Raw genomic sequence first — 24,982 nt, forward strand, 5'->3', positions numbered from 1 at the left:
TTATTCACGGGTCATAATATTTTAATTTAAATTATTTATGACTAATCCAATAGATTAAACAGAATAGTCCGATTATTTTTTTATTTTATATTTTAATAAATATTTTAATAAAAATATCACTTTTAAATAAAAAACTTAAAACAAATAGTGAATTTTTAATTAATAGATTAAATTTTTGAATTAGATTATAAAAAATATTGGCCAAAAATATTATTTTTTTAAAAAATATAAAAAAAATTAAACATATCACTTGTTTAATGTGCAAATTAACTTGTTTAATTCGTCTTTTTTTCGAATTAATCGATTTCATCTCGTCAAATGGATAAACAGACTTGTGTGATGGATTTAATCCATTTTGATTGCCCTATTTGGCAGTTGGCAGTTGGCAAATTGGCATGACATGAAGCCGAAAACCCTAATTCTCCTTCCACAAACGATGACGTGGCCCCTTTGCAACGAAGGATCCAGTTCCTCCCACCATGACCACGTGCGTTCATTATTGGGCATTCGAAGCCCAATAAAAGGAGTCATGTAACCCATAACCCTATTTTCAGTCTATTCTTAACCCAACCCATTATATTGTTGAGATAATTATTTTCGTGATTAAACACTCTACGCAAATAAAATTCATGTGTAATTTTATTGTACCACATTTCTATTATTATCTCATCAAACATATTAATAGGAAGGTCAACAAATTTTATGTTTTATTTTATTTTATTTACTAACCAAACACACTAATAAAATAGAAATTTCCTGGACACATTTCATACATTTCATTGTTATCCACATTCCACATCCAAACAAACTTTAAATAATAAACATTCTAAATTGATCTTCAAACATTTGAAAATTAAACACAATTATATCCTTTAATTTAATCAAACACAATTATTATATTCTTTGCAAATATTTCAAAATGTATTTTATGTTGTTATACTTTTATAGGATAGGATATACCTAAAAACTAAACTTCCCAACATATTATGTACAATTTTTTTTTATATTACCATGTAAATTCAAATACTACATAATCTTTTAGTAATTAATATACAAAGAGAATAAATATATATCTTTTATTGAAGGAGAAATAAACATATTAAGATTTAAAAGTTAGAGGTTAATTAAATTATTTATATTAATTAATTAATTATTAATTATAAAGTGAGTTTGAAAACAGAAAATAAATTAGAGATCGATATTTATTTATTTATTTTCAAAAAAGTTAAAGAAGCGCAAGATTGCTATCGTGCGCCACGTACCTCGTAAGCAAGATGGCTCAAGATGGCGCAAGATAACCTATGATGCGCCACCCTCCCCATTGTCCAAACCTCTCTCTCTTCTCTTCTTCTTTCACACACCAGACACCACATCCCCCTCTCTATCTCTGCCTCCCTCTTCATCTCTTCTCTCTCTGTTCGCGTTTCGTTCTCTCCGATTCTCATTTTTCATTTCATTTTTCGTTTTTCTTTTCAATTTATCGAACACGGAAAAGCAATGAAGCACACTTCCTCCGAGGCACTCCCTTCTCTCCCCTCCGCACCTCCTTCCTCCGACCAATCACAACCTGCCACGTCATCATCATCCTCCGCTTCCTCATCGGACAAACCCTCGCCTTCATCCTCCTCCGCCGCCGCTGCGGAGGACCTCGCCGTAACCACCCGTGACGGAGGCGGCGGGGCCGCCGCACAGGAGACCGTCGTTGTCGATCGCCGTGGCGAGCACGCCGCAGTGTGCCGATGGACGGTGCAAAATTTCCCGCGCGTGAAGGCACGCGCCCTTTGGAGCAAGTACTTCGAGGTAGGAGGATACGATTGCCGGTTATTGGTGTACCCTAAGGGCGATTCGCAAGCTCTTCCAGGTTACATCTCAATCTATCTTCAAATCATGGACCCTCGCGGCACCTCTTCTTCCAAATGGGACTGTTTCGCCAGTTACCGTCTCGCAATCGTTAACCTCGCCGACGATTCCAAAACCATACACCGCGATTCTTGGCATCGATTCTCCAGCAAGAAGAAATCTCACGGTTGGTGCGATTTCACGCCTTCTTCAACCGTCTTCGATCCCAAACTAGGTTACCTAAACGCCGCCAATGACGGCGTTTTGATCACGGCCGACATACTCATCCTCAACGAGTCCGTTAACTTCACGCGCGATAACAACGAGGTCCAGTCTTCGTCCTCGTTGTCGTCCGGTTCGGCCGCAAGCTCTTCCGTCGTTGCTGGGCCGGTTTCGGATGTTCTGAGTGGAAAGTTCACTTGGAAGGTTCACAATTTTAGTTTGTTTAAGGAGATGATTAAGACGCAGAAGATAATGAGCCCTGTTTTCCCTGCTGGGGAGTGTAATTTGAGGATTAGTGTGTATCAGAGTTCGGTGAATGGTGTTGAGTATTTGTCAATGTGTTTGGAGAGTAAGGACACTGATAAGACTGTGATGTTGTCTGATAAGAGTTGCTGGTGTTTGTTTAGGATGTCTGTGTTGAACCAGAAGCCCGGTTTGAATCATATGCATAGGGATTCGTATGGGAGGTTCGCTGCGGATAATAAGAGTGGCGATAACACGAGTTTGGGGTGGAATGATTATATGAAAATGTCAGATTTCATAGGGACTGATTCAGGGTTCTTGGTTGATGATACTGCAGTGTTTAGCACATCGTTTCATGTGATTAAGGAGTTTAGTAGCTTCTCCAAGAATGGGGCTATGATTGCTGGGAGGAGCGTGGGTGGGGCGAGGAAGTCCGATGGCCATATTGGCAAGTTCACTTGGAGGATTGAAAATTTTACCAGATTGAAGGATTTGCTGAAGAAGAGGAAGATTACTGGCCTTTGCATCAAGAGCAGGAGGTTTCAGATTGGTAACCGGGATTGTCGTCTTATTGTTTATCCCAGAGGTGTGGCATTTACTTGCTTTGCAAATCTTTTTTTAGCAATTTATCTTTTACCATTTCCGCTTATATTTAGATACCTATGATTTGATTTGATGTCTTGTGAGCATGCAATTCTTACCTAAATTGACACTATGCTGAAAGAGTGTACTAGGAGCACTTTATACATACACATTTTTTACTCCCCCCATCCCTGCACGCACGCTCTGTGCGCGCGCCCCCTGCAGCGCGTACTCCTTTCAAATTAACTTGTAATAAATTGATACTTCATACTTGCGAAGTATATCCGCTGATACAACAAACACACCACATTTTATAGATGATTTTATGGATCGTGGTTGTCCCTATAGAAATATAATTCGATCCTTACATTCAGGGGTCTTCCCCTCCAAAAAAAAAAAAACATTGAAAATTTTTTTAGGTTGCTGCTTTACAAATAGTTAGAGGCTGGTCCTTAGATGAATGTAGCTTGGTAACACATTTCCATGGTTTTAATGATATCAGGGCAGTCCCAGCCACCATGCCACCTTTCAGTGTTTCTTGAAGTTACAGATTCTAGGAATACTTCCAGTGATTGGAGTTGTTTTGTTAGTCATCGTTTGTCAGTTGTGAACCAGAGGATGGAGGATAAGTCTGTCACCAAGGAATCTCAGAACCGCTACTCCAAAGCTGCAAAGGATTGGGGCTGGCGTGAATTTGTGACACTTACAAGTCTCTTTGATCAAGATTCTGGTTTTCTTGTCCAGGACACTGTTATATTCTCGGCTGAAGTTCTTATATTGAAAGAGACATCAATAATGCAAGATTTTACCGATAATGATTCTGAATTGAGCAATGGTGGTTCCCTTGTTGATAGTTTTGGGAAAAGAAGTTCGTTTACATGGAAAGTGGAGAATTTCCTGTCTTTTAAGGAAATCATGGAGACTCGGAAAATCTTCAGTAAATTCTTTCAGGCTGGTGGATGTGAACTTCGGATCGGTAGGTGTTTATTATGAAGATTCTGTGCAATCTTTGCATTTTATTCACTGGAACTTGTTATTGCAGATTTTGCATTTCTTTTTTTGATTTAAAGCTTATGTTTCCATGTAACAGGTGTCTACGAGTCCTTTGATACAATATGTATTTATTTAGAGAGTGACCAGGCTGTCGGTAGCGATCCTGATAAAAACTTCTGGGTCAGATACAGGATGGCTGTTGTGAATCAGAAAAATCCGGCCAAGACAGTGTGGAAAGAATCCTCTATCTGCACAAAGACGTGGAATAATTCCGTTTTACAATTCATGAAGGTCTCAGATATGCTAGAAGCAGATGCAGGGTTTCTTGTCCGTGACACCGTTGTTTTTGTATGCGAAATATTGGACTGCTGCCCTTGGTTTGATTTTGCTGATCTAGAGGTAAGTTCCTATGGGATTCCCCGGTTTATATATTACCTTTTGCACCAACTATTGTTAATGGATGGTACCAAATGTTCTGTCATCTCACAAACAGAGATTGTTTCTATGAAAGATCATGGATCTTTATTGACTTTAGGTATAAGACTACCTTTATTTGAGTGGATGTCTATGTGATCCCGCCCTTCTTCCCGAGGTGTTAGTAATTTAACGTATAATATCTGCTCTTGCATCTAACTTATATTCTGTATGGTAAGATTGGAACAAGCAATTTAGGAAATATGGCGTCCTCCTTGGAATTTTTGCTCGTTGTTTGCTGATACGATGCATGGAACAAGCTGATAAGTGACTCAAGTTACAGAAGTTGATTAGTGATTCAGTTCATAATTTTGCATCCCTTGAACTTCGTATTGTATATTTAAACTTGTAAGTTCACGCCAAAGAAAAGAAATTGCAAGCATTTTTCTACCCCATGTATGGGCCAAATTATGATTGCATATATTCTCTTAAAAAAGCTTGTGATTATACATGTGTTTTTGGTAGAGAAGGAATTTGTCTCATAGGTTTACCTTCCAGCTTGTCATGTTCTGAATTGAAGTGATACTATTATAGCTACTGATTGTTTTGAATTCATGTCGCTCCTATTGAGAAGTTGCACTTGCCTCTTCTTCTAATGTGATTTTTAATATACAGGTGTTGGCATCAGAGGATGATCAGGATGCATTGACAACTGATCCTGATGAGCTCATTGACTCTGAAGACAGTGAAGGGATAAGTGGAGATGAGGAAGATATTTTCAGAAATCTTCTTTCCCGAGCTGGATTCCATCTGTCATATGGAGATAATCCTTCACAGCCACAGGTTACTTTACGAGAGAAACTTTTAATGGATGCTGGTGCAATTGCTGGGTTTCTGACTGGACTTCGGGTTTATCTTGATGATCCTGCTAAAGTAAAGCGCTTGCTTCTTCCTACCAAGCTCTCTGGTAACTGTGATGGGAATAAGACCAGCAAGGCTGATGAGTCTTCACCTAGTTTGATGAATTTGCTGATGGGAGTTAAAGTATTGCAGCAAGCAATCATTGATTTACTACTGGATATAATGGTTGAATGCTGCCAGCCTTCTGAAGGGGTTCCTGTTGCTGATTCTGTTGATGCATGCTCGAAACCTCCAGATGGCAGTGGAGCTGCTAGTCCTCTTGAGTGTGATAGAGAAAATGGAGCAATTGAGTCAATCCAAGTTCCTGTTTATGAGAGGTTGGATTCTGTTGTTGAAGAGAGTGGCGGTACATCTGCTGTGCAGAGCTCTGATTTAAATGGGAATGTTATTCAGGAAAAGGCTGTTCCTGGACAACCTATTTGTCCACCAGAAACATCTGCTGCTGGTTCAGATAATGCAACTTTACGGTCAAAGGTATAATTTGGTATTAATATGAGGTGATTTTTCTGTTAAATATTATCTATAATTTTGATTGTGTAAATTTGGAACTTCAGACAAAATGGCCAGAACAGTCTGAGGAGCTCCTGGGATTGATTGTGAACTCACTTAGAGCTTTGGATGGAGCTGTTCCGCAAGGATGTCCAGAGCCAAGACGACGACCTCAGTCTGCACAGAAAATTGCTCTTGTATTGGACAAAGCTCCTAAGCATTTGCAAGCAGACCTTGTTGCACTGGTGCCAAAATTGGTTGAGCTGTCAGAACACCCACTGGCTGCCTGTGCACTTCTTGAGCGACTACAAAAGCCAGATGCAGAACCTTCTTTACGAATACCTGTGAGATAAACCAAATATTTATCTTAGCACCTTATCTGTAATACGTAGTCTTACAAATTTAATGTCATGGGATTTTATTCCCCTAGTATATATGCTTCGGTTGCATTTATCTCACTACCAACATAATGCTAAGCATGGTCACATTGTTTTTCTCTCCTATTAATGTCCTTTCTCTTTTTAATTCCTTCCTATCTTAGGTGTTTGAAGCTCTTAATCAACTGGAGTGTGGTAGTGAAGTGTGGGAACGCATTCTGTTTCAGTCGTTTGAACTTTTGACAGATTCAAATGATGAACCCCTTGCTGCGACAATAGATTTTATATTCAAAGCAGCATCTCAATGTCAACACTTACCTGAAGCAGTAAGCTTTAAGATAGTTTGAAATTGCACCATATTTGTTAATATGTCTATCCTAAATATTTTTTTTGAAGCACTTGTGTTTTTTTTAATTTTTATTTTTACCAATTATGTAGGTTAGGTCTGTTCGTGTAAGGCTGAAAAATCTTGGTCTTGTTGTGTCGCCTTGTGTCCTTGACTTCTTAAGCAAGACTATAAATAGTTGGGGTGATGTTGCTGAAACCATACTTAGGGACATTGATTGTGATGATGATTATGGTGACAGTTGCTCAGCTCTGCCATGTGGGATTTTTTTATTTGGTGAACACAGCACCACTACTGCCGGACTTCATGTGATTGATGAGCAGACTTATCGTGCTAGTCGTCATTTTTCTGATATATATATACTGTTTGAGATGTTATCCATTCCTTGTCTTGCTGTTGAAGCCTCTCAAACATTTGAGAAAGCTGTAGCTCGAGGTGTAATAGGGGCTCAGTCTGTAGCCTTAGTATTGGAAAGCCGCCTTTCTCAAAGATTGAGTAATGGTGCCAGATATGTTTCTGAAAATTTTCAGCATCCAGAGGGTGCATCAGAGGGAGATGTAAGTGAGCAACTTGGAGTTCAAAGGGAGGATTTTACTTCAGTTCTTGGACTTGCTGAAACTTTGGCCCTTTCGAAAGACCAATGTGTGAGGGAATTTGTGAAGTTGCTTTACACGATATTGTTTAGATGGTATGCCAATGAATCTTACCGGGGGAGGATGCTGAAGAGGCTTGTTGACCGTGCCACTAGTACAGCAGATGCCGGTCGTGAAGTAGATTTTGATTTGGATGTCTTGGTTACTTTAGTCTGTGAGGAGGAGGAGATTATTCGACCTGTTTTGAGTATGATCCGTGAAGTTGCTGAACTTGCAAATGTTGACCGGGCTGCTCTGTGGCACCAGTTATGCGCTAGTGAAGATGAAATTATTCGTGTTCGTGAAGAAAGCAAAATTGAGATTTCTAATATGGCTAAGGAAAAAGCTATTATAGCACAAAAACTGAGTGAATCCGAGGCCACAAGCAATCGCCTCAAGGTATTTCATGTCCTAATCATTTATATACTGTGGTTATCTCTTAATTTGCTTTAATAGAATTTTTACTGATCCAATTTATGTTTCAACAGTCCGAAATGAGGGCTGAGATGGATCGGTTTTCTCGAGAAAAGAAGGAAATATTAGAACAGGTTCAAGAAGTTGAGAGTCAGCTTGAGTGGCTTCGTTCGGAGCGGGATGAAGAAATAACAAAGCTTTCTGCAGAGAAGAAAGTTCTTCAGGACCGTTTACACGATGCAGAGACACAAATTTCTCAGTTAAAATCTCGAAAACGTGATGAATTGAAGGTATTAGATATAATACACTTGTTTACATTATGAAAAGAGAAACCACTTGCTTATAAATGTTAGTATATATTGCTGCACTACAATGACTATATGTACATAGTTAATGAGCCTGCTGCTTGAATAGAAAGTAGTAATGTTTCAGTTAAGTTTGTGCGTGCGCGCATGTGTATACCAAAACCCAAAATATCTTCACCTAATTTTGCCAAATATTATTGGAAGGTAATCAGTCTTCTGTTTTCACTTCAGCTGATGTATTACTCCCCTGCTAGGAACAGTTCTGATTCTTCCTAAACTAACCACTTGATCTCTCAAAGATACATGTAGCATCAATGTGGTCCCTAAAAGTTTTTACATTAATTTAACTCTTAAAAGCTATATTGATGTCAGTTTAGTCCTTGAAAAATTTGACATCAGTTTGTCTTTAAAAAATATATGTGATGTCAGTTGTATCATTTAGCAGTGAACTGATGTGAAAAATCTTTCAAGGATTAGACCAATGTGTATCTTTAAGAGACTAAATAGTTAGTTTCATGTTCAAGTAAATATTAATTTCATCACAAAGTTTGTGTGGTCTTGTGTGCTTTACCTTCAGGTCATATTTATGCTTTTGAGTGAGGGGACATATTAAATGCCACAACTCATTTCTAGGTTTCCGTTCAGCGCAGGTTTTTTTCAGGAGACTTTTTCCTTGAGTTGAATCTCCTTTTCCAAATCAACCTTTGGTCCTTTTTTTGTCATTTATCATATTACCCAATATAAATAAAATGGATAATTATTTTATTATTCTCATTTCCTTGTTTGGATCAGTAATTTTGTTGCTGGATCTGATAAATCATGACTGCCAAAACAAATAATACAGGAATTAGAAAGCAGCTTGATCTAATCTTTTGACGTGAAAACTGTATGCTCAGGAGATTGCTGTCCTCCATTTTTTGTTCTACATTGAAATTAGTTTTCCTTTGAGAATTAATTTTAATTTGTATGATATATATAAACATGTCAGTTGTAAATTAATTTTGATTTGTATTGTCCACAGAAAGTAGTAAAAGAGAAGAATGCACTGGCTGAAAGATTGAAAAATGCTGAAGCTGCACGCAAGAGATTTGATGAAGAACTGAAAAGATTTGCAACAGAGAATGTAACACGGGAAGAAATCCGGCAATCACTTGAGGATGAAGTCCGTCGACTGACTCAAACAGTAGGGCAAACCGAGGGAGAAAAGCGGGAGAAGGAAGAGCAGGTTGCTAGGTGTGAAGCATATATTGATGGCATGGAATCTAAGTTGCAAGCCTGCCAGGTTTGTCTTGATATGGAGATTGCACTTGTCTATTATTTATATTATATCATGGTATATATTTACACGTTTGACTTATACAATGAGGTTAAGCATATTTAAGTTTCAGTGCTACCTGTTAATTGCATGTTTTATTAACTGTAATGTTGAATTTATTGAGCGAGCTTTTTAGTAGAATTTGCTGGATTGCCCAAAATAATGTATACTGTTTTTCCATGACTAGCAACATTCCATTTAGTTCTTTATCCTTAGAATTAGAAGACCCACCTTTATGCTTGTGTTGTTTGTTTTCCATGTATTCGCATACTAATTAGTCTATGCTATACACCTCGGAAATATGTAAATTGAAAGTCCTAATGTGTTCGTTTTCTTTTTGCAGCAATATATTCACACGCTAGAGGCCTCCCTCCAGGAGGAAATGTCGCGACATGCCCCTCTGTATGGTGCCGGTCTGGAAGCTCTATCAATGAAAGAGTTGGAAACACTATCACGTATTCATGAAGATGGGCTGAGGCAGATCCACGCCCTTCAACAGCGTAAAGGGAGTCCTGCCGGGAGTCCACTTATGAGCCCCCATGGCCATGGTCTCCCCCACAGCCACGGATTATATCCTGCTGCATCTCTGCCGATGGCCGTTGGGATGCCCCCACAAATCATCCCAAATGGGGTAGGGATCCATAGCAATGGCCATGTGAATGGTGCAGTTGGACCTTGGTTTAATCACACTTGAATTCTTCCCCCATAGGATCCAATTCTTTTGAGTTATTTCTTTGGCATGATAGCTGGTAGGGCTGTTGGGTAGGAAGAAAGGTTGGTTGAAATTTTGCCACAAATGTTAGGAAGTGACACCAATGGAACTATCAGTTGCAAATGCCATACTCATTTGCGCCTACTTTTTTTGGTTTAAAAAAAGAATTAATTACAGGCCTTTTAAGTTTTCATAGATATAGTATGTTTCCACATAGTTTAGTTTGGCCAAAGTGGTTGAATCCTATTTTTATTTTTGTCATGGCCAGAATTGAACCGCTGTAAGAAATCTTGATTGATAGTTTGAATACGTAATCAACATAGAGATCTGAGATCCTCTTCCCACTGACTGACACTCATTGGTGAGAAAAACAGTTATTCCTCGTCTGATCCACTTTTAATGTCTGAATAAAATCCTCTCTTGTCGGCAATCATTTTTCTGCCCTCTAGTTTGTGTTGCTCTTACAGTTTCGCCCTGGCCCTTTGCCCGTACGGAATGCAATGAGAATGGTATTTATTGATTGAGATCTGAGAAAAAGTCATGTCATAACGATGAATTATTATATTCTGGTACATATTTTCAATTTCTATTGCTCGAGAGTTGAGAATATAGAAATATATTTCAATCATAGAAATTAAAATGATATTTATTATGCAGTACTCCATAAAATAAAGGCATGCTAGTCAAATATGCTTCTTGCAGCATTTATTCCCCTGACTAAACTAAAGGACAATTTCTTCTTTCTGAAAAACAACTAATTTTGTCTTGTTATTATTTTTTTTTTGGACGGGGGTCTTGTTATTTGTTTCTTCAAAAGGAAGCCAGCCATTTCTTAAATAATTTTTTCATCCCAGATTCTCTTGGCTCTTGCTGTTCTACTGGGGTTTTCTTTTTTCTCTTTTATTTTAAGGATAAAATTAATTTTTGGTTTCTTCATTAACCTTATGGAGCTGAGACGTGCGCGGCGCAGCATGCATTGAGCATCTTTTTCTGAAAAATAAAAGAATTCAGTGCAAAAACTATAGCAGTCGAATGTACCGAGGAAAAGAAAACTAATATTAGAGGGTCAATATTTTTAGCGTAAAAGAGGAAAAAGTTGATTAGTGTTGATTCGAATATAAGATAAAAAAAAGGTTAATCACCTAGAATTTCTCTTAAAAAAACTATACCTGAGGAAATTAATAGGAATATGGACGAAAGCTATTTCCACGGTTTTTGTTGTTAATTTCAATCTGCCTTAACATAAAAGAATATTATTATGTTATATTTAATGTTAACAAAGTGAGATTGATTGTATCATATATGTTGATATGTTGTCATTACTTCTGAAAATTTTTCCTAAAGACATTACCCAGAAAAAATTGATAATCTCACAAAATACAATTATGTTATATAGATATAAAAAATTAATATGAAATGACTATATATTTCAAAATTTGATATAAATAAAAATTTAATTTAAAATTTGATTATCTTACCTATGAAGTTTAATTATAAATATGTATCAAGTTTGATTATATTATTTAAAAAAGTAAAGTATCGTTTTTGTATCCAACGATTAGGATAAGTCTCAAATTTGGCCCTAACGTTTCAAAAATGACTCAATGTTGTCCTTCCGTTAGGAATCTATTAACGGAATTGACGACGGCAGGACAAAATTAAGACGATTTTGAAACGTTAGGGACATAAATAGGACATAAACGTTGGGGACAAAAATGATACAAAGAAATAAATTTTAATTTTATCCTTCACTAATATCAATCTTTTACGGTACACAATTATTCAATTATTTTTTAATAACATTTAAGCAAATTACACTTAATCACGTTACTTTGATTCTAAATAAATTTATTTTTTTTATAATTTATAATGTGAATATGAAACGTCGCCCCGCCGTCAATTCCGTTAATAGATTCTTAACGGCAGGACAACATTGAGTCAATTTTGAAACGTTAGAGACTTAAATAGGATGATTCAAACGTTTGGGGTAACTTTAAAACTTACCCCAAACGATACTTTACTCTTTATAAACTTGATTATAATGTGAATATGAAACTATTTTGTATTCTTGTATAAGTGGTGATTTCTTGCATACATCACTAAAAAGTAAAAATAATAAATTTTGATTATCCTAACTTTTTTTTATGTATAATTAAAGAGAAACAAATGAAAAAGTAAAAGAACCAATGAAGAGGACGAAATAAAGAAAAGCATATATTACTTTCTTAATTGACAATACTACTAACTCATTACTCTTGAGTTCATATGGATTATTATTGCTTTATGAATTAATTAATTAATTAATTAATGACCACAAGCTCATGGTTTTTCCCTTTACTACAAACTTCCTCATATCACAACGTAACTAACTCATCATAACGATTAACAGAAACACTCTCTCTTTCTCTCTCTTTATTCTCTGCGTTTGAGTGACCAATGAACGTTGGCGGGTTCCAACAAACATGGCCTCAAGAGTGAAAACCTAACCATGCTTGAGCTCATCAACAAAATTATCATCATCACAATAAGAGGTGAAGCAGAGATTATTATTCTTCATCTTCATCGCAAAATCGCGTTTCTTTTAGTAGCATTATGGGATTCTTCGGCGGGATGTTCATCGGCATCGCCTTTGGCGTTGGATTGATCGTTGCTTTTGCTCGCTACGAAAGCATTCGATCCAAGCGTCGTTCTGATTTGGTAAATTCAAATTCACCTCCATTTAATTTCATTTTATGAGAGATTTATTAATGAGAACAAATTAAACAATGGTCATCTTTATGTTAATTATGAATTGAATTCAAATCTGTTAAGAGTCAATGAACAAAATGCGAGGTTAGTTCTCGCATTCTCACGAATTGCATTTAGGTGAATTGTATTCCATCCATTCATAGTGAGTCTTAACTAGGCATTGTGGATCTGTGGTGGCTATTTAGGCGAAGACGGTGGCGATGTTTGCGAGGATGACGGTGGAAGATTCTAGAGTACTTCTGCCTGGAAAGTTCTACCCTTCATGGGTTGTATTCACTAAGAGACAGAAGTTGAGTTTCAAGTTTCAACTCTGTTCCCTTACATTCTTCTGCCTACTCTTACAATGGCAGCATCTTCAGTCATTGATGTGGATTTTGATATTGGCTTTTTTCTTTTTATGTGCAGTTAAAATGGCTCAACACGCAACTCGACAAGATGTGGCCATTCATCAATGATGTACTATGCTTTTGTTATTGAATTTTCATCTTTCTTTCTTTCTTGTTCATAGTATCTATTAATTTAGCTATTTATACACATTTTATTGTTTATTGTGATAGATTTGTGTAAAAATAACGTTGGAAGTATCTTTATATTATATTAAAGGTGAAATTGAAAGTGAAAAATGTATCTAAACTAAACATTATAATGAATATAGGACACAGTATATGTGATTACTAAGTGTGATCTGTGATGTGTATCTAATAATTTTGTTGATGAAATTAATATGGAAATCTGCTTCGGCTTAAGTAGGCAGCTTCGGAGTTGATAAAGAGTAGTGTGGAGCCAATTCTAGAGCAATATAAGCCAGTTATTTTGGCTTCTCTTACCTTCTCCAAGTTGACCCTTGGCACAGTGGCTCCACAATTTACCGGTTAGTCATATTCATTCATTGAGGTGATATATATACTCTAAACTCTATGCTATTATATATAATCGAGTTGATGTTCTATCTGAAATGAAAATCAGTAAACCACACTCCATCCAATAATAATAAATTGATAAATATTAAAAATATGTTATTTAAATACTTTCCTTCCTTTTTTCTTATTTATCCTTTGAAATTTGAATGTTATTATTTTATGAGTAATAATTAAGAGTTTTAATTCATTCTCTAATTATCCTCTTAACTTTTAAATGAATAATAATTTAAATATATATTTATTTTTTTTAAATATAAAAAAGATAAAAAAAATTCAATTTTTTTTATTTAGAACTAAGAGGATAGTTTAAGGTTTTCAATTATTATTATTATTATTATTATATTATTATTATTATTATTATTATTATTATTATTATTATTATTTGGATCTTTTACATGTATGCGTTACGTAGCAATTCTATACTATTGAATTAAATATGTTAGGACTTCGATTAATAATGTCATGATTTAAGAATTCCATGCATGCTCTTAATATACGCTGCTTTTGAAATATGGTGCTGGAAATATGTAGGAATTGCCATACTTGAAGAGGAAAGTGGGCCTAATGAATTTACCATAGAGTTAGAGATGCAGTGGGATGGTGATCCCAACATTGTTCTTGATATCAAAACCAAAGTTGGTGTCGTACTTCCCATCCAGGTGATACACATCATTGGTCACTGCCACTCCTGATTTTCCTTTCTTAGCATTATATTTTATTTTAATATATCTAAGAGAAGAAAGCAAACAAATGCTTTGATTGGTGAAAATATAATTTATTTGCATTATAAATTTTCAAGACTTGATGGCCCACCTGATTATTGCTATTTTTTTCCCCCGTTTTACTGATAATATCATTTTCAAAGTTTGTTCATTGAATTATATGACTTGTTATCCAAAACAAACTTCTGCTCAGCTTCAATAATATATACTAATTATGATTGCTTTCACTGATCGTTATGTAAATGTTCTGTTTTGGAGAATATTAGCAAACTTTTATGTCAGTTTTGGGGAATGTTGGCAAATTATTCATTCAACTAGAAAAATCTTTTCTGCTAATGTTAGAGAGAAATGTAATATAGTTCAGTGCATATATGTCTCTATTTTCTGATTCAAACACTTAAACATCTTCATATAGGCTTCTATCTCTAATAGTTAAAAAGATTTACATACTTAGATCAATAAAGCCGAATTATGCAACTAAGTCTGTCAGTGGCACCAGATTAATGACTTTGAGACTCTTCAGTCTTCATATGGAAACATTTAATTTTTTGGAGTTATTCCTTATCATTATGCTCTTTCTCTCTTCTGGCAACTTGTTTATATAGGTAAAAAATATTGGATTCACTGGTGTTTTTTGGTTGATATTCAAACCACTAGTGGATGAGTTCCCTACTTTTTCAGCTGTTTCTGTTTCATTGAGAGAAAAGGTGAGCTGTATTATCTCCTAACTTGTTCTTTTTTAAGTTTAATATATATTTTAGGGTTTATATAGTTATATTGTCTTGTATCTTATGCCAAAGGTGAATAAACTACTCTTAATTTTTGAAAGATTAGTTTCTTTACAAAATAGTTTGTAAAAATTGATCATTATACTTATACACCAGAAAAATGAGTTTTAAATAAACTATTATTTTAACTCTTCAAATATTAGTTGTTGACATTGCTCCTCAGTTGGGTTGATTTGTCAGAAGAAACCAATATTTTGGGTGCCGCAAAATTAATATAAAATTTTCAAGGACTATCTTATCAAGAACCGAGGTTTTTGAGAGTGAATACTAGAGTACTCTGTTTTTCTAAGTTGATAAAATATTTCAACACGTTGAAATAAGGATTACTTACATGTTATTGTAATCATCTATGCTCTACGATGTCATGTAAATAGAAATAAACATGGCTTCACGGATGATAGCAACGTAATGAAAGTTTGCTCAAATGTATGTAGTACGTACAATCCTGGCGACTAATTTAAATTTGTATGTTCTTTTTTTTTTTTTTTCCTGCCATCAGAAAGATCTGGATTTTACTCTAAAAGTAGTCGGCGGTGATATATCAGCTTTACCGGGGGTATCTGATGCTATAGAGGTATAACCAAATTACATCATAAAAGTTTTGTTATTCCTTGATATTGTGCGATATTAATTCGCAGATACTAAACTACCACATATAAATAACTGGAATTCTTAGTTGTGTAATAAAGTAATAGTCAGGCAGCATATACAAAAAGTTTTCACAAATTTTCATTAGTGTCGATTCAGTTTTAATAATGGAAAATTGGAAATCTTCTCTAGTTGTTTTGAAAGGTAATTATCTTTCTTACATTTACTCCATTCTATTCTTTCTGGAAATCTCCAATGTTGCTTCTGAGATTTTCTTAATATTTTTCGAAGGTTTGAATATAGAAGGTGCAATGCACAGTACTAATGCATCGTTGTACTTATAATCTGGAGATTTTCTTAATATTTTTCAAAGGTTTGAATATAGAAGGTGCAATGCCCAGTACTAATGCATCGTTGTATTTATAATCTGGAGAAATCAAATAGAAAAGGATAAGCACGTTACCAACAGCTTTGTAACTCATAAAGAACTCTCAACTCCTCTTTTATTCAGGAAACAATTCGGGATGCTATCGAAGACTCTATAACTTGGCCAATGCGCAAAGTCATACCAATTTTACCTGGGGATTACAGGTATGTGTAATTTTACTAACTTTATTCTCAATACCTTCCAAAGGAGAAAAGGTGAAAAAGTGTGTTTGATATGTGAGTAAACATGATACATTGAGCTCATCTGAAATTTTATCTCCTTATTCTTTTACAAGCTCTCCAGAATCCACATAACACTGCTGGTAACGAAAATGAAATGGAGATAATATTTGGAAAAAATTGTCAAATGTTTTTTAAATAGTGCATTTCATTTAATTCTTTTAGCTTTAGGACTAAACTATCGTGTCTCACAGTAAATATAAATATAGGATGCTGATATTGACATTAGTTCTGCACAACAGTTATGAAGTTTCCTCTTTTGTCCTCTTACAGTAATCTGGAATTGAAACCGGTCGGAATATTAGATGTGAAACTGGTGCAAGCAAAGGACTTAACAAATAAGGATATCATTGGTAAATCCGACCCTTTTGCTGTCCTGTTTGTGAGGCCACTTCGTGATAGAACCAAAACAAGCAAAGTAATCGTAAGACAAACGTTCCTCTCTCAACGGAAAGCTTCTTTGCTTTTTTATTTATCATCGCGTCAATTACACTCACTTCCTCTCCATTTTTGTGGTGAACTTCAATTCGTCTCCTGTTTATTTACAAAAATACTTCCCAAGAAATTTAGCTAATATTGCATTTCGCACACTTGTATTTTTATAAAATGTGGTGGTAAATATAAAATTGACGACTATTTTAATTGGACAAATAGAAGGAAATCATGATAAATTTCACCAAACTTGAGAGGAGGCCAGTGTAATTTGCTTACTGTTTATTCTGCTATTGATGAGAGGATTAGTAATCCAACTGTTTGGCACATTCAGAACAATGACTTGAATCCAATATGGAATGAGCACTTTGAGTTCATTGTTGAAGATGCGGATACACAGCACTTGACTGTAAGAGTTTTCGATGATGAAGGCATTTCTGCTGCCGAGCTTATTGGTTGTGCCCAAATGCCTCTAAAGGAACTAGAACCTGGTAAAGTCAAGATTGTGTGGTTGAAACTGGTCAAGGATTTGGAGGTCCATAGGGATAACAAATACAGGGGTGAGGTAAGATAGTGTATGCATGTTCCTTGCGTGTGCTTCCACAGTTCCACCTCCTTTCATATGTAATATTCCTTTCATTTTGTTGGTTGATGCTGATCGTAAAGATATGTTAAACTTGGCCCCTTAAACTTCACCTAGACTATTAATTTAAATAATAACTATTAATGTGAGATTGGTCAAAGTGTTAAATATTTTGAATTAAATAAAAAATCCTAAGACCACTATTTTTTTCATGATACTTCAATCAGAACAAGTCGAGTTAATTGAATTCCAAGTAAAATCATAACCGGTACAAGAAAATATTGGATTTAACTTTCAAGTACAATAACTTGTTGAACCAATCTAATCATCAGAAATATATATATGTCAGGTGTACTAGGCATAGATTCTTTTCTTTTTTCTGAAGGTCTAGTTCACTATTTTTTTTTCTTTTACATCAAATCTGGCTGAGTCCGAAAGAAAAAAAAAAACATCAAAACTGGCCTATTCACTTATCATTTGTATTCTGTTATCTCATCGTATTCTACTTGTGGAAGGTTCATGTTATGGCAGTTCATAGATAGATCTTCTTGAGCTTCTTGTCATCTTGCCATAGGTGCACTTGGAGCTGTTGTACATCCCACATGGAACAGATGACAGCTTTAGGAACCCCTTTGACCCTGATTTCGCATTGACCATATTCGAGAAGACCCTCAAGAGTGGAACTGAACCAGAGGCTGAGGATATTACAGCACGAAAGAAGAACGTCATTGTAAGAGGTGTTCTCTCTGTGACGGTTATTTCAGCTGAAGACTTGCCAGTTGTGGACTTAATGGGCAAGGCTGATCCATTTGTTGTCCTGACGTTGAAGAAATCAGAGAAAAAACTCAAGACTAGGGTAAGAATCCAGGCATTTTTGAAGTTTCATTTTTCCTAATTAGAATATGCGGTATCGTTCAATTTAGTATGAGAAATATGTGACAACACATATACAATTAAGTAATACACTGATTTCTATTTAGTTTACGATAAATTAATTATTAATTATTAATGATGACTCTTGCTTTTCAGGTCGTAAATGAATCCTTAAATCCAGTTTGGAATCAAACATTTGACTTTGTTGTAGAGGACGGCTTACATGAAATGTTAATTGTTGAAGTTTGGGATCACGATACTTTTGGGAAGGTGATATCTTTTAAACCTTGTCTCAAATGATGTTTGCTATAAGCCTATAACTAGTCTCTGTTCCATCATATTTAGATACAATTCAAAGCTAAATAGATTGATCTATAAATTTATGAAGAAAAACAAAATTAAAGTGACCATCAATATGAAATGGAGAGAGTAATACTTCAATACCTAAATACTACAATAACCTTAGACATCATCGTCTGCATTTGCTACCATCTTCTTGGTCTTATACAGAACATTTTAAAACAATTTAATAGGTATCATTCTTAGTTTTCATAAATTGAGTAACCATTTTTTAAATAAAAAAAGCACCAAAGCAAAATTGGCAATTTTCTGGCATGCCTGGGTTTAGTTGTTTGTACCCCACTAATATATTATGTTCCATCACATTTTAGTAATACCTTAAATTTCACATTTTTTTTAAAATAATGCACGTTTGTTATATTTAATTTTTCTTTTCATCAGGTGTACATAAAGGTGTACCACAAAAATAAATGCAAATAAATAAATCAATAAATGCAGTAACAGTACTGTAAAGTGACATGCATAAATGTATGATGTGTTGCTAACATTATTCAATTAGAATCTTAGAAATAAAATAAGAACTCAATTTAACTGATGCTTCTCGCATGATGTTTGATTTATGGGTTGATTATAGTACTGGTTTACAACAGGAAGTTAGCTGGAAAGACATATAAATTAGATTCTCCAAACTGATTCAATGATGTTATCAGTCATTTTTTTCCCTAAAGAAAAATAAGTTTGAAGTATACATACACACAACTGACCATAAGCTTGTTCTCAACTTAGATTAAGATTTTCAAACTGAGTTATTAAAAAAAATGTATGGATTTTTCAGGACAAAATGGGAAAAGTGATAATGACTCTAACAAAGGTGATCTTAGAAGGGGAATATCAGGAAACGTATACACTAGAGGGAGCTAAATCTGGAAGGCTTACTTTGCATCTGAGATGGACTCCACAGCACAAGTACCGGGATCCTTAGATAGTTTTCACAATTGGTTGTAGCGACAACACGTTATAGACCATGGTAGCCAAGATCAACATCTATAGAGCTCAGGTTATTTTTGACAATTTTGATCTGATGTCAAAGCCACAGAAGATTTCAAGAGAAAATACTACAGTATGAACAGTTGAACACACAACAGAATGACATTTGCTATGTACATATAGGCATGTTTTTACCTCTAGCAAGAGAGACAAAAGAATTCTAATGTATTCTTTTTTATAAGTGAAAAAGAGCATCGATTCTCTTAAATTCTCATTTAAACTTCAATAAAACTATTGAGGACTATATATTCTAAAAGTTCAGGACTATTCCAGAATAGTATCCATATGGAAGTGGTCAAGTGCTACCTAACAACCTACACAACCTGCCCAACTAAGGATCTGTTAAAATGAGATTGTAACATGCGATGAGAAGAAGGAAGAAGGGACACGTTGTTATAAAGATAAGAAGACAGTTTGCTCATTTAAAACCACGTTGCTCAAATTATCCATTATAAATAACAATTATTAATTCTGTGAAACAGAAGGTTTTAAAGAAGGAAAAGTACGAGGAGGTAATGGAATATTTGTACAATATGTACAATGGAGATTTATGAAATATTAGAAATATAACCATTAGTGTTACTTTTTTTTTATCAATTAAAGTTTTTGGGATGAGTGATATCATGACATGGTATTAGAGCACTAGATCTAAAAGGTTAAGAGTTCGATCCTTGGTGTTATCTCTAGTACTCAGATGGTTATTCTAGATAATATGGGAATGTTCATTTTATAATTTAATAGCCCATTGTATACATTGTACAAATAGTCTATTGTCTTGCTAGCGGGATCCTTTAAAACAATAGTCATGAATCCTTTCTATAGATATGAAAATATTATGACTTAACATATTGGTGTAAATGTGTAATGACCGTTAGATTTAATGAAAAAATAATTAAAAAAAAAATCTACTATGTAATTAAGAATGATTCTACCAACTCTTGTTAATTTTTGTTGGGTTGAATTTCAAAGTCCATCAAAAAAAAAAAAAAAACACACCTCAATTATTCAAATTTACTATAATTCAAAATAATATTTTATCACTTTCTCTCTTTCTTTTTTTTTTTAACTACCACTGTCCTCAGTGCCACCATTGCGGCTCCACACGAAAGTAACCGTCATCGTTGCACCAAACTTTAAATGGAAGTATTTTTTTATTGGGCCGTGTCTTTTTTATGGTTGTGTCTAATAGAAGTGCCTTTATGGATGTGTCTCCTTATACATGTGGCTTTTAGTGGAGGTGTCTTTGATCGGATTGAGAAGATGAAAACCAGATAGCGGGAGCACACTGCGGTGGACGGCGGCGATGCAGATCGCGAGGGGGAGGGTGCCGCGAATGTCCTACAGAGGAGGAAATTAAGCATGCAAAGCGCGCGTTGCGGTGACGGGGATTGGTTGCGGAGGGCACCGGCATTGCCCAGAGGATTGTCGGGGTGGAGGCCGTGACGGCAGCGCGACACCAACCACCGCAAAAGCATTCCGAACAGTGCAACTAACGGTGCGACGCAGGATCGGGGTAGGATGAGTCCCTCCTTCACGAGAATGGTGGTGTCATGTACAGGATTGGGGTGTGGCGGGATTGGTTTAGAAAAAGTATAAGAAACCAACTAGCTTACCAGCCAACTTAACAACTTTGTTAAAAATAAGATTGACATAACTCTTATTTTTACTGCATAATACACGTACAGCTTCAGAATATAACTGTCATTGTTGACATTGCTCTCATCGCATCGCCTGTCCGTGGAGATCAACCGCCCGTCGCATGGAGCTATGCCCTTCGCCGCACCTCATTTGTGCGCCACGCCAGGCCGATCAGTATCGGATTCTCATCGCCGCGAAGTGCGCTGGCTAGAGCGGCCATCGTCCATCGGTCTATGTTAGAGATGCTTTTGTTGCATTGCTGTTCTTCGTGCTCGCAATGTCGTTGACGTTGGAGGCCGTCAGAAGGAGCGGCGTCGTCAACTCTGCAATCATTTTGAATTAGGTTTTTTGTTAATTTATTCAATTTAATTTTTGGAATGATTTTTCTATGTCGTTTGAACGAGGGATGTTTGGGTATGAAAAATGGTTTTGCATGCCAAATGTATCCATCATTTGATGATGGAGACTCAAATATATCCGTGTTCTTTGTGAGTGATCAATCTATTAAAGGCTACACTGCCTGTGTGAATGGTATTTCAAGTGAAGATGATGACTAGGTATGTTGTTCAAGCTAGATAAACATGTATGTTATATCATACAGAATTTGAATGTTTTTTTGGTCTTCTAAATTAGATGTTTCTTGTGTTTGATATGGTGTTTTTTTAGCATGGAGGTGAAATTTTGATATGGTATTTTTTAATATAATTTTACTGCACTAACAGTGTAAATTATTTTACACATTTGTCTAATCACGCCCGTTCGTTTAGATGACCATTCTTGCATTGATTGTTGAAAACAGTTATTTTATTGATGTGGTGATACATGATTAAGTGTACGTATAAAACTTCTTTAAACTGTCAATTCATTAAATTTAAAAATTCATTTTTTTATGTATAATAAAAAAAACATCCACCAATCCTATTTTAAAAAACATTCATGTACAATAAAAAAAATTCTAAGAGCAAAGAAACATCCATATACAGTCACAAAACATAAATATTTAATCACTTCAAAAAGTTAATTTGAACTATTTTGTACAAAAGTAAACCTAATAATTAGTTGGCAAATTTTAAAAATATTTTTCCTTTGTAAATATATATAATCAATGGCAAATAGATAGATAGATTCCAATCGAAATTCATATAAATGTGGCACAAATATTTTCGTACCTTCTCTGATGATCTTTTCATATATCACAAGGAGATTAATTATTGATTCAAGATTTTCAAAGGTTAGTATATTTTTTTTCATAAAGTTTTGTATAATTTTTTGGAGGGTGAGGTGTAAGCGTAAACGTGTATCTTATATTATATGAATTTGGATGGTTTTTGGACATATAAGTTAGATGTTTGTTTTGTGCTTTATATGTTGTCTTTTTTTTAGCGTGGGGATGGAAAGTTATTTGGGTATTGAATTGTGGATGTTTTGCCGTGATCCAGTGAGGTTTTGTGTTGGTTCACTTAGTTGTACGTGTTTGCTTTTGATTGCAGGTGGAAGTAGTTACAGATGTTATTGAGTTGGGAAACGATAACATGTAATTGAGTCATGTGGTGCGAGTTATAATTTATTATTGTGATAACACTAAGGAGTTATCAAAAACCAGTATTAAGTGTTAGTCGCATTGAATGTCATCTTTTTGAATTTCTTTATAGTTATTCGATCACACTGCCATTTGTGATGAGAGAATACCAAGTGTAGAATTGCGTTTTGATTTGCTGTAGTGGGCATAGAAATTTTATGAAAATAATGCAAAGAAAGTCGGTTTTGTAATCAAAGTTAGGAACACAAATTTTGACAAATCGAGGAAGGAATTAAAGATACCGATTAACCAATCGATTCATTGCAATCAGAAAGGTTATCATGAGTATCAAGTGAAGGCAGCATCTCAGACAAATAAGATAACAACTACAAGATGCAAAGCAAAAATGTATGTGATGTTCGATAGGGAGAAGGGAAATTGGATGTTGTCGATGTTGGAATTGAGGCATTCTCATCCTTGTTCTGCTAAAAAGTTGGTCCATTACCATGAATACAGAGAGCTGACCATGCATGCTAAGTGTGTCATTAAGGATAATGATCAGGCTGACATATGACCTGACAAGACCTACCTTGCACTAGTTAATAAGGTGGGAAGTTTTCGAATTTGAGTTACTCAGAAAACGATGTGAGGAATTACAATACAAGCAAACTCTGTTCTACTGATGATAATGCGGATGTTAAGGAAATGTTAAAGTATTTCATGCGAATGAAAGAGATCAACCCAAATTTTTATGCAATAGATGTTAATGAGAGTTACAAGTTCAGGAATGCATTGTAAGTAGATGTAAGGTGCAGGAATCCTATGAATATTTTGGTGACGTGGTGTCATTTGATATCACATATAGGAAAAATAAGTATGTGTGTTTATCTATCCTTAATTGTCGTGCGTTCTTACTTGTGGTTTGTGTTATCGTAGCCATGGACTACCGTTTGCATTCTTTGTCGGTGTCAACTACTATTGGAAGTCTACTCTTCTTGGTTGTGCTTTGCTAGAGAATGAGGAGAACCCAAGCTTTGAATGGGTGTTCACGCAATGGGTTAAATGCATGAAAGTTGCGCCATAGGATATCATCACAGACCAGTGCAAGACCATGTTTGGTGCCATTAAAAAAATCCTACCAAATGCTTGTCATCGATGGTGCATATGGCACATTATAAAGAAGATATCGCAAAAACTAATAAGTTACTCTCAGTATAAAGAATTGCATGCTGACATTAGTGACATTATATAGAATGCTCGTTCTGTGACCTCATTCGAGAGTGATTGGGCCGAGTTCATAAAAACATACAATCTAGGTCATAACAGATGGCTATCAGGTGCATTACTATTAACCTAGTTCAAGTTTAGTTATTTCTTACTTCTATAATGTATTTTCGATTTTTTGGATGTTTTTTGACTATATATTTCGTTGTGATTTTTCGGTTAAGTCTGATGGTGTTTCTTGTGCTTTGTTTTGTTTAGAATTTTATGACAATCGATGGATGTGGGTTCTAACAGTTTTCAAGGGCGACTTCTGAGATGGTACAAGGAGTACGCAAAAGAGTGAAAGTATCCGCACATTTTATGGTGGATTTTTACACAATAAGAGTAACTTAGTTTAGTTCGTCCATTAGTATCATAATGTGCTTCAGAACAAGGAGCAAAAAAAAACTGAAGGGTGATGTTGTAGACTCTAAAATAGTTATCCCTTGTGTATCTAACTCTACCATTAAAATACAATTTCAACAGGAGTACACCAACAATATGTGTAGAAAAATCCAAGCAAAATTCATTAAAACATGTGATTGCAGTATCCGTACTATGGAACAAGATAATGATTCAATTTGTGTGAAAGTAGATGAGATAGTTTGTGATAAAGTTTCCTACTATACTTATAACGTTGTTTTTTACCCATTGACTCAAAATGTTCGGTGCGAGTTCAACAAGTTTGAATGAGGTATACTGTGTTACTACAATCTTTCTATGGTACTCTATTTACTCTATAATATGACAACATGACAAGAGTGTGGCAATACAATATACCTCTTGATTCAAACATGTTGCTCTCGCACCGAACATTTTGAGTCAAAGGGTCAAAAATGGCACCATAAGTACAGTAGAATACCTTATCACAAGCTAGTTTCTGCTCATCGACTTTCACACAAACCAAATCACCTTATTGTGCTACAGTACGAATACTGCAATCACCTTTTTTAATGAATTATACTTAGATTTTCCTAAAGATATTGCTGATGTACTATTGTTGAAATTGTTTTTTAACGGTAGAGCTAGATACATAAGGGATAACTCCTTTAAGGTATGGAACATCGTCCTCCAGTTTCTTTTGTTCTTTG

The 24,982-nt window shown here is 35.2% G+C and overlaps 2 protein-coding genes across 2 annotated transcripts; both read left to right on the plus strand.

Moving 5' to 3' along the window:
- The first annotated feature begins 1,366 nt into the window (after positions 1–1,366).
- Positions 1,367–10,340, plus strand: LOC130943702 (uncharacterized). Its single transcript, XM_057871702.1, has 10 exons — positions 1,367–2,890; positions 3,389–3,862; positions 3,977–4,278; positions 4,969–5,688; positions 5,769–6,047; positions 6,245–6,406; positions 6,519–7,457; positions 7,547–7,762; positions 8,799–9,059; positions 9,436–10,340. The coding sequence occupies exons 1-10, from the start codon at positions 1,498–1,500 to the stop codon at positions 9,784–9,786; spliced, it is 5,097 nt and encodes a 1,698-aa protein (XP_057727685.1). The 5' UTR covers positions 1,367–1,497; the 3' UTR covers positions 9,787–10,340.
- A 1,937-nt stretch (positions 10,341–12,277) lies between these two features.
- On the plus strand, positions 12,278–19,616 carry LOC130946780 (synaptotagmin-4). Its single transcript, XM_057875625.1, has 13 exons — positions 12,278–12,501; positions 12,738–12,844; positions 12,951–13,008; positions 13,303–13,423; positions 14,004–14,131; positions 14,800–14,901; positions 15,482–15,556; positions 16,082–16,161; positions 16,510–16,660; positions 17,003–17,233; positions 17,826–18,107; positions 18,281–18,394; positions 19,260–19,616. Exons 1-13 carry the CDS (start codon positions 12,397–12,399, stop codon positions 19,404–19,406), a joined length of 1,701 nt encoding a protein of 566 aa, XP_057731608.1. The 5' UTR covers positions 12,278–12,396; the 3' UTR covers positions 19,407–19,616.
- Positions 19,617–24,982: the final 5,366 nt, after the last annotated feature.

Source organism: Arachis stenosperma, chromosome 8 (genome assembly GCF_014773155.1).
Source record: "Arachis stenosperma cultivar V10309 chromosome 8, arast.V10309.gnm1.PFL2, whole genome shotgun sequence".
NCBI classification, from domain to species: Eukaryota; Viridiplantae; Streptophyta; class Magnoliopsida; order Fabales; family Fabaceae; genus Arachis; species Arachis stenosperma.

Coding starts and splice junctions, on each gene's coding strand:
- LOC130946780 (XM_057875625.1), top strand. CDS start 12,397: ATGGGATTCTTCGGCGGGATGTTCATCGGCATCGCCTTTGGCGTTGGA. Junction 16,661..17,002: donor CCAAAACAAGCAAAGTAATC/GTAAGACAAACG, acceptor TGGCACATTCAG/AACAATGACTTGAATCCAAT. Junction 18,108..18,280: donor AGAAAAAACTCAAGACTAGG/GTAAGAATCCAG, acceptor CTTGCTTTTCAG/GTCGTAAATGAATCCTTAAA.
- LOC130943702 (XM_057871702.1), top strand. CDS start 1,498: ATGAAGCACACTTCCTCCGAGGCACTCCCTTCTCTCCCCTCCGCACCT. Junction 3,863..3,976: donor TGGATGTGAACTTCGGATCG/GTAGGTGTTTAT, acceptor TCCATGTAACAG/GTGTCTACGAGTCCTTTGAT. Junction 9,060..9,435: donor CTAAGTTGCAAGCCTGCCAG/GTTTGTCTTGAT, acceptor TTCTTTTTGCAG/CAATATATTCACACGCTAGA.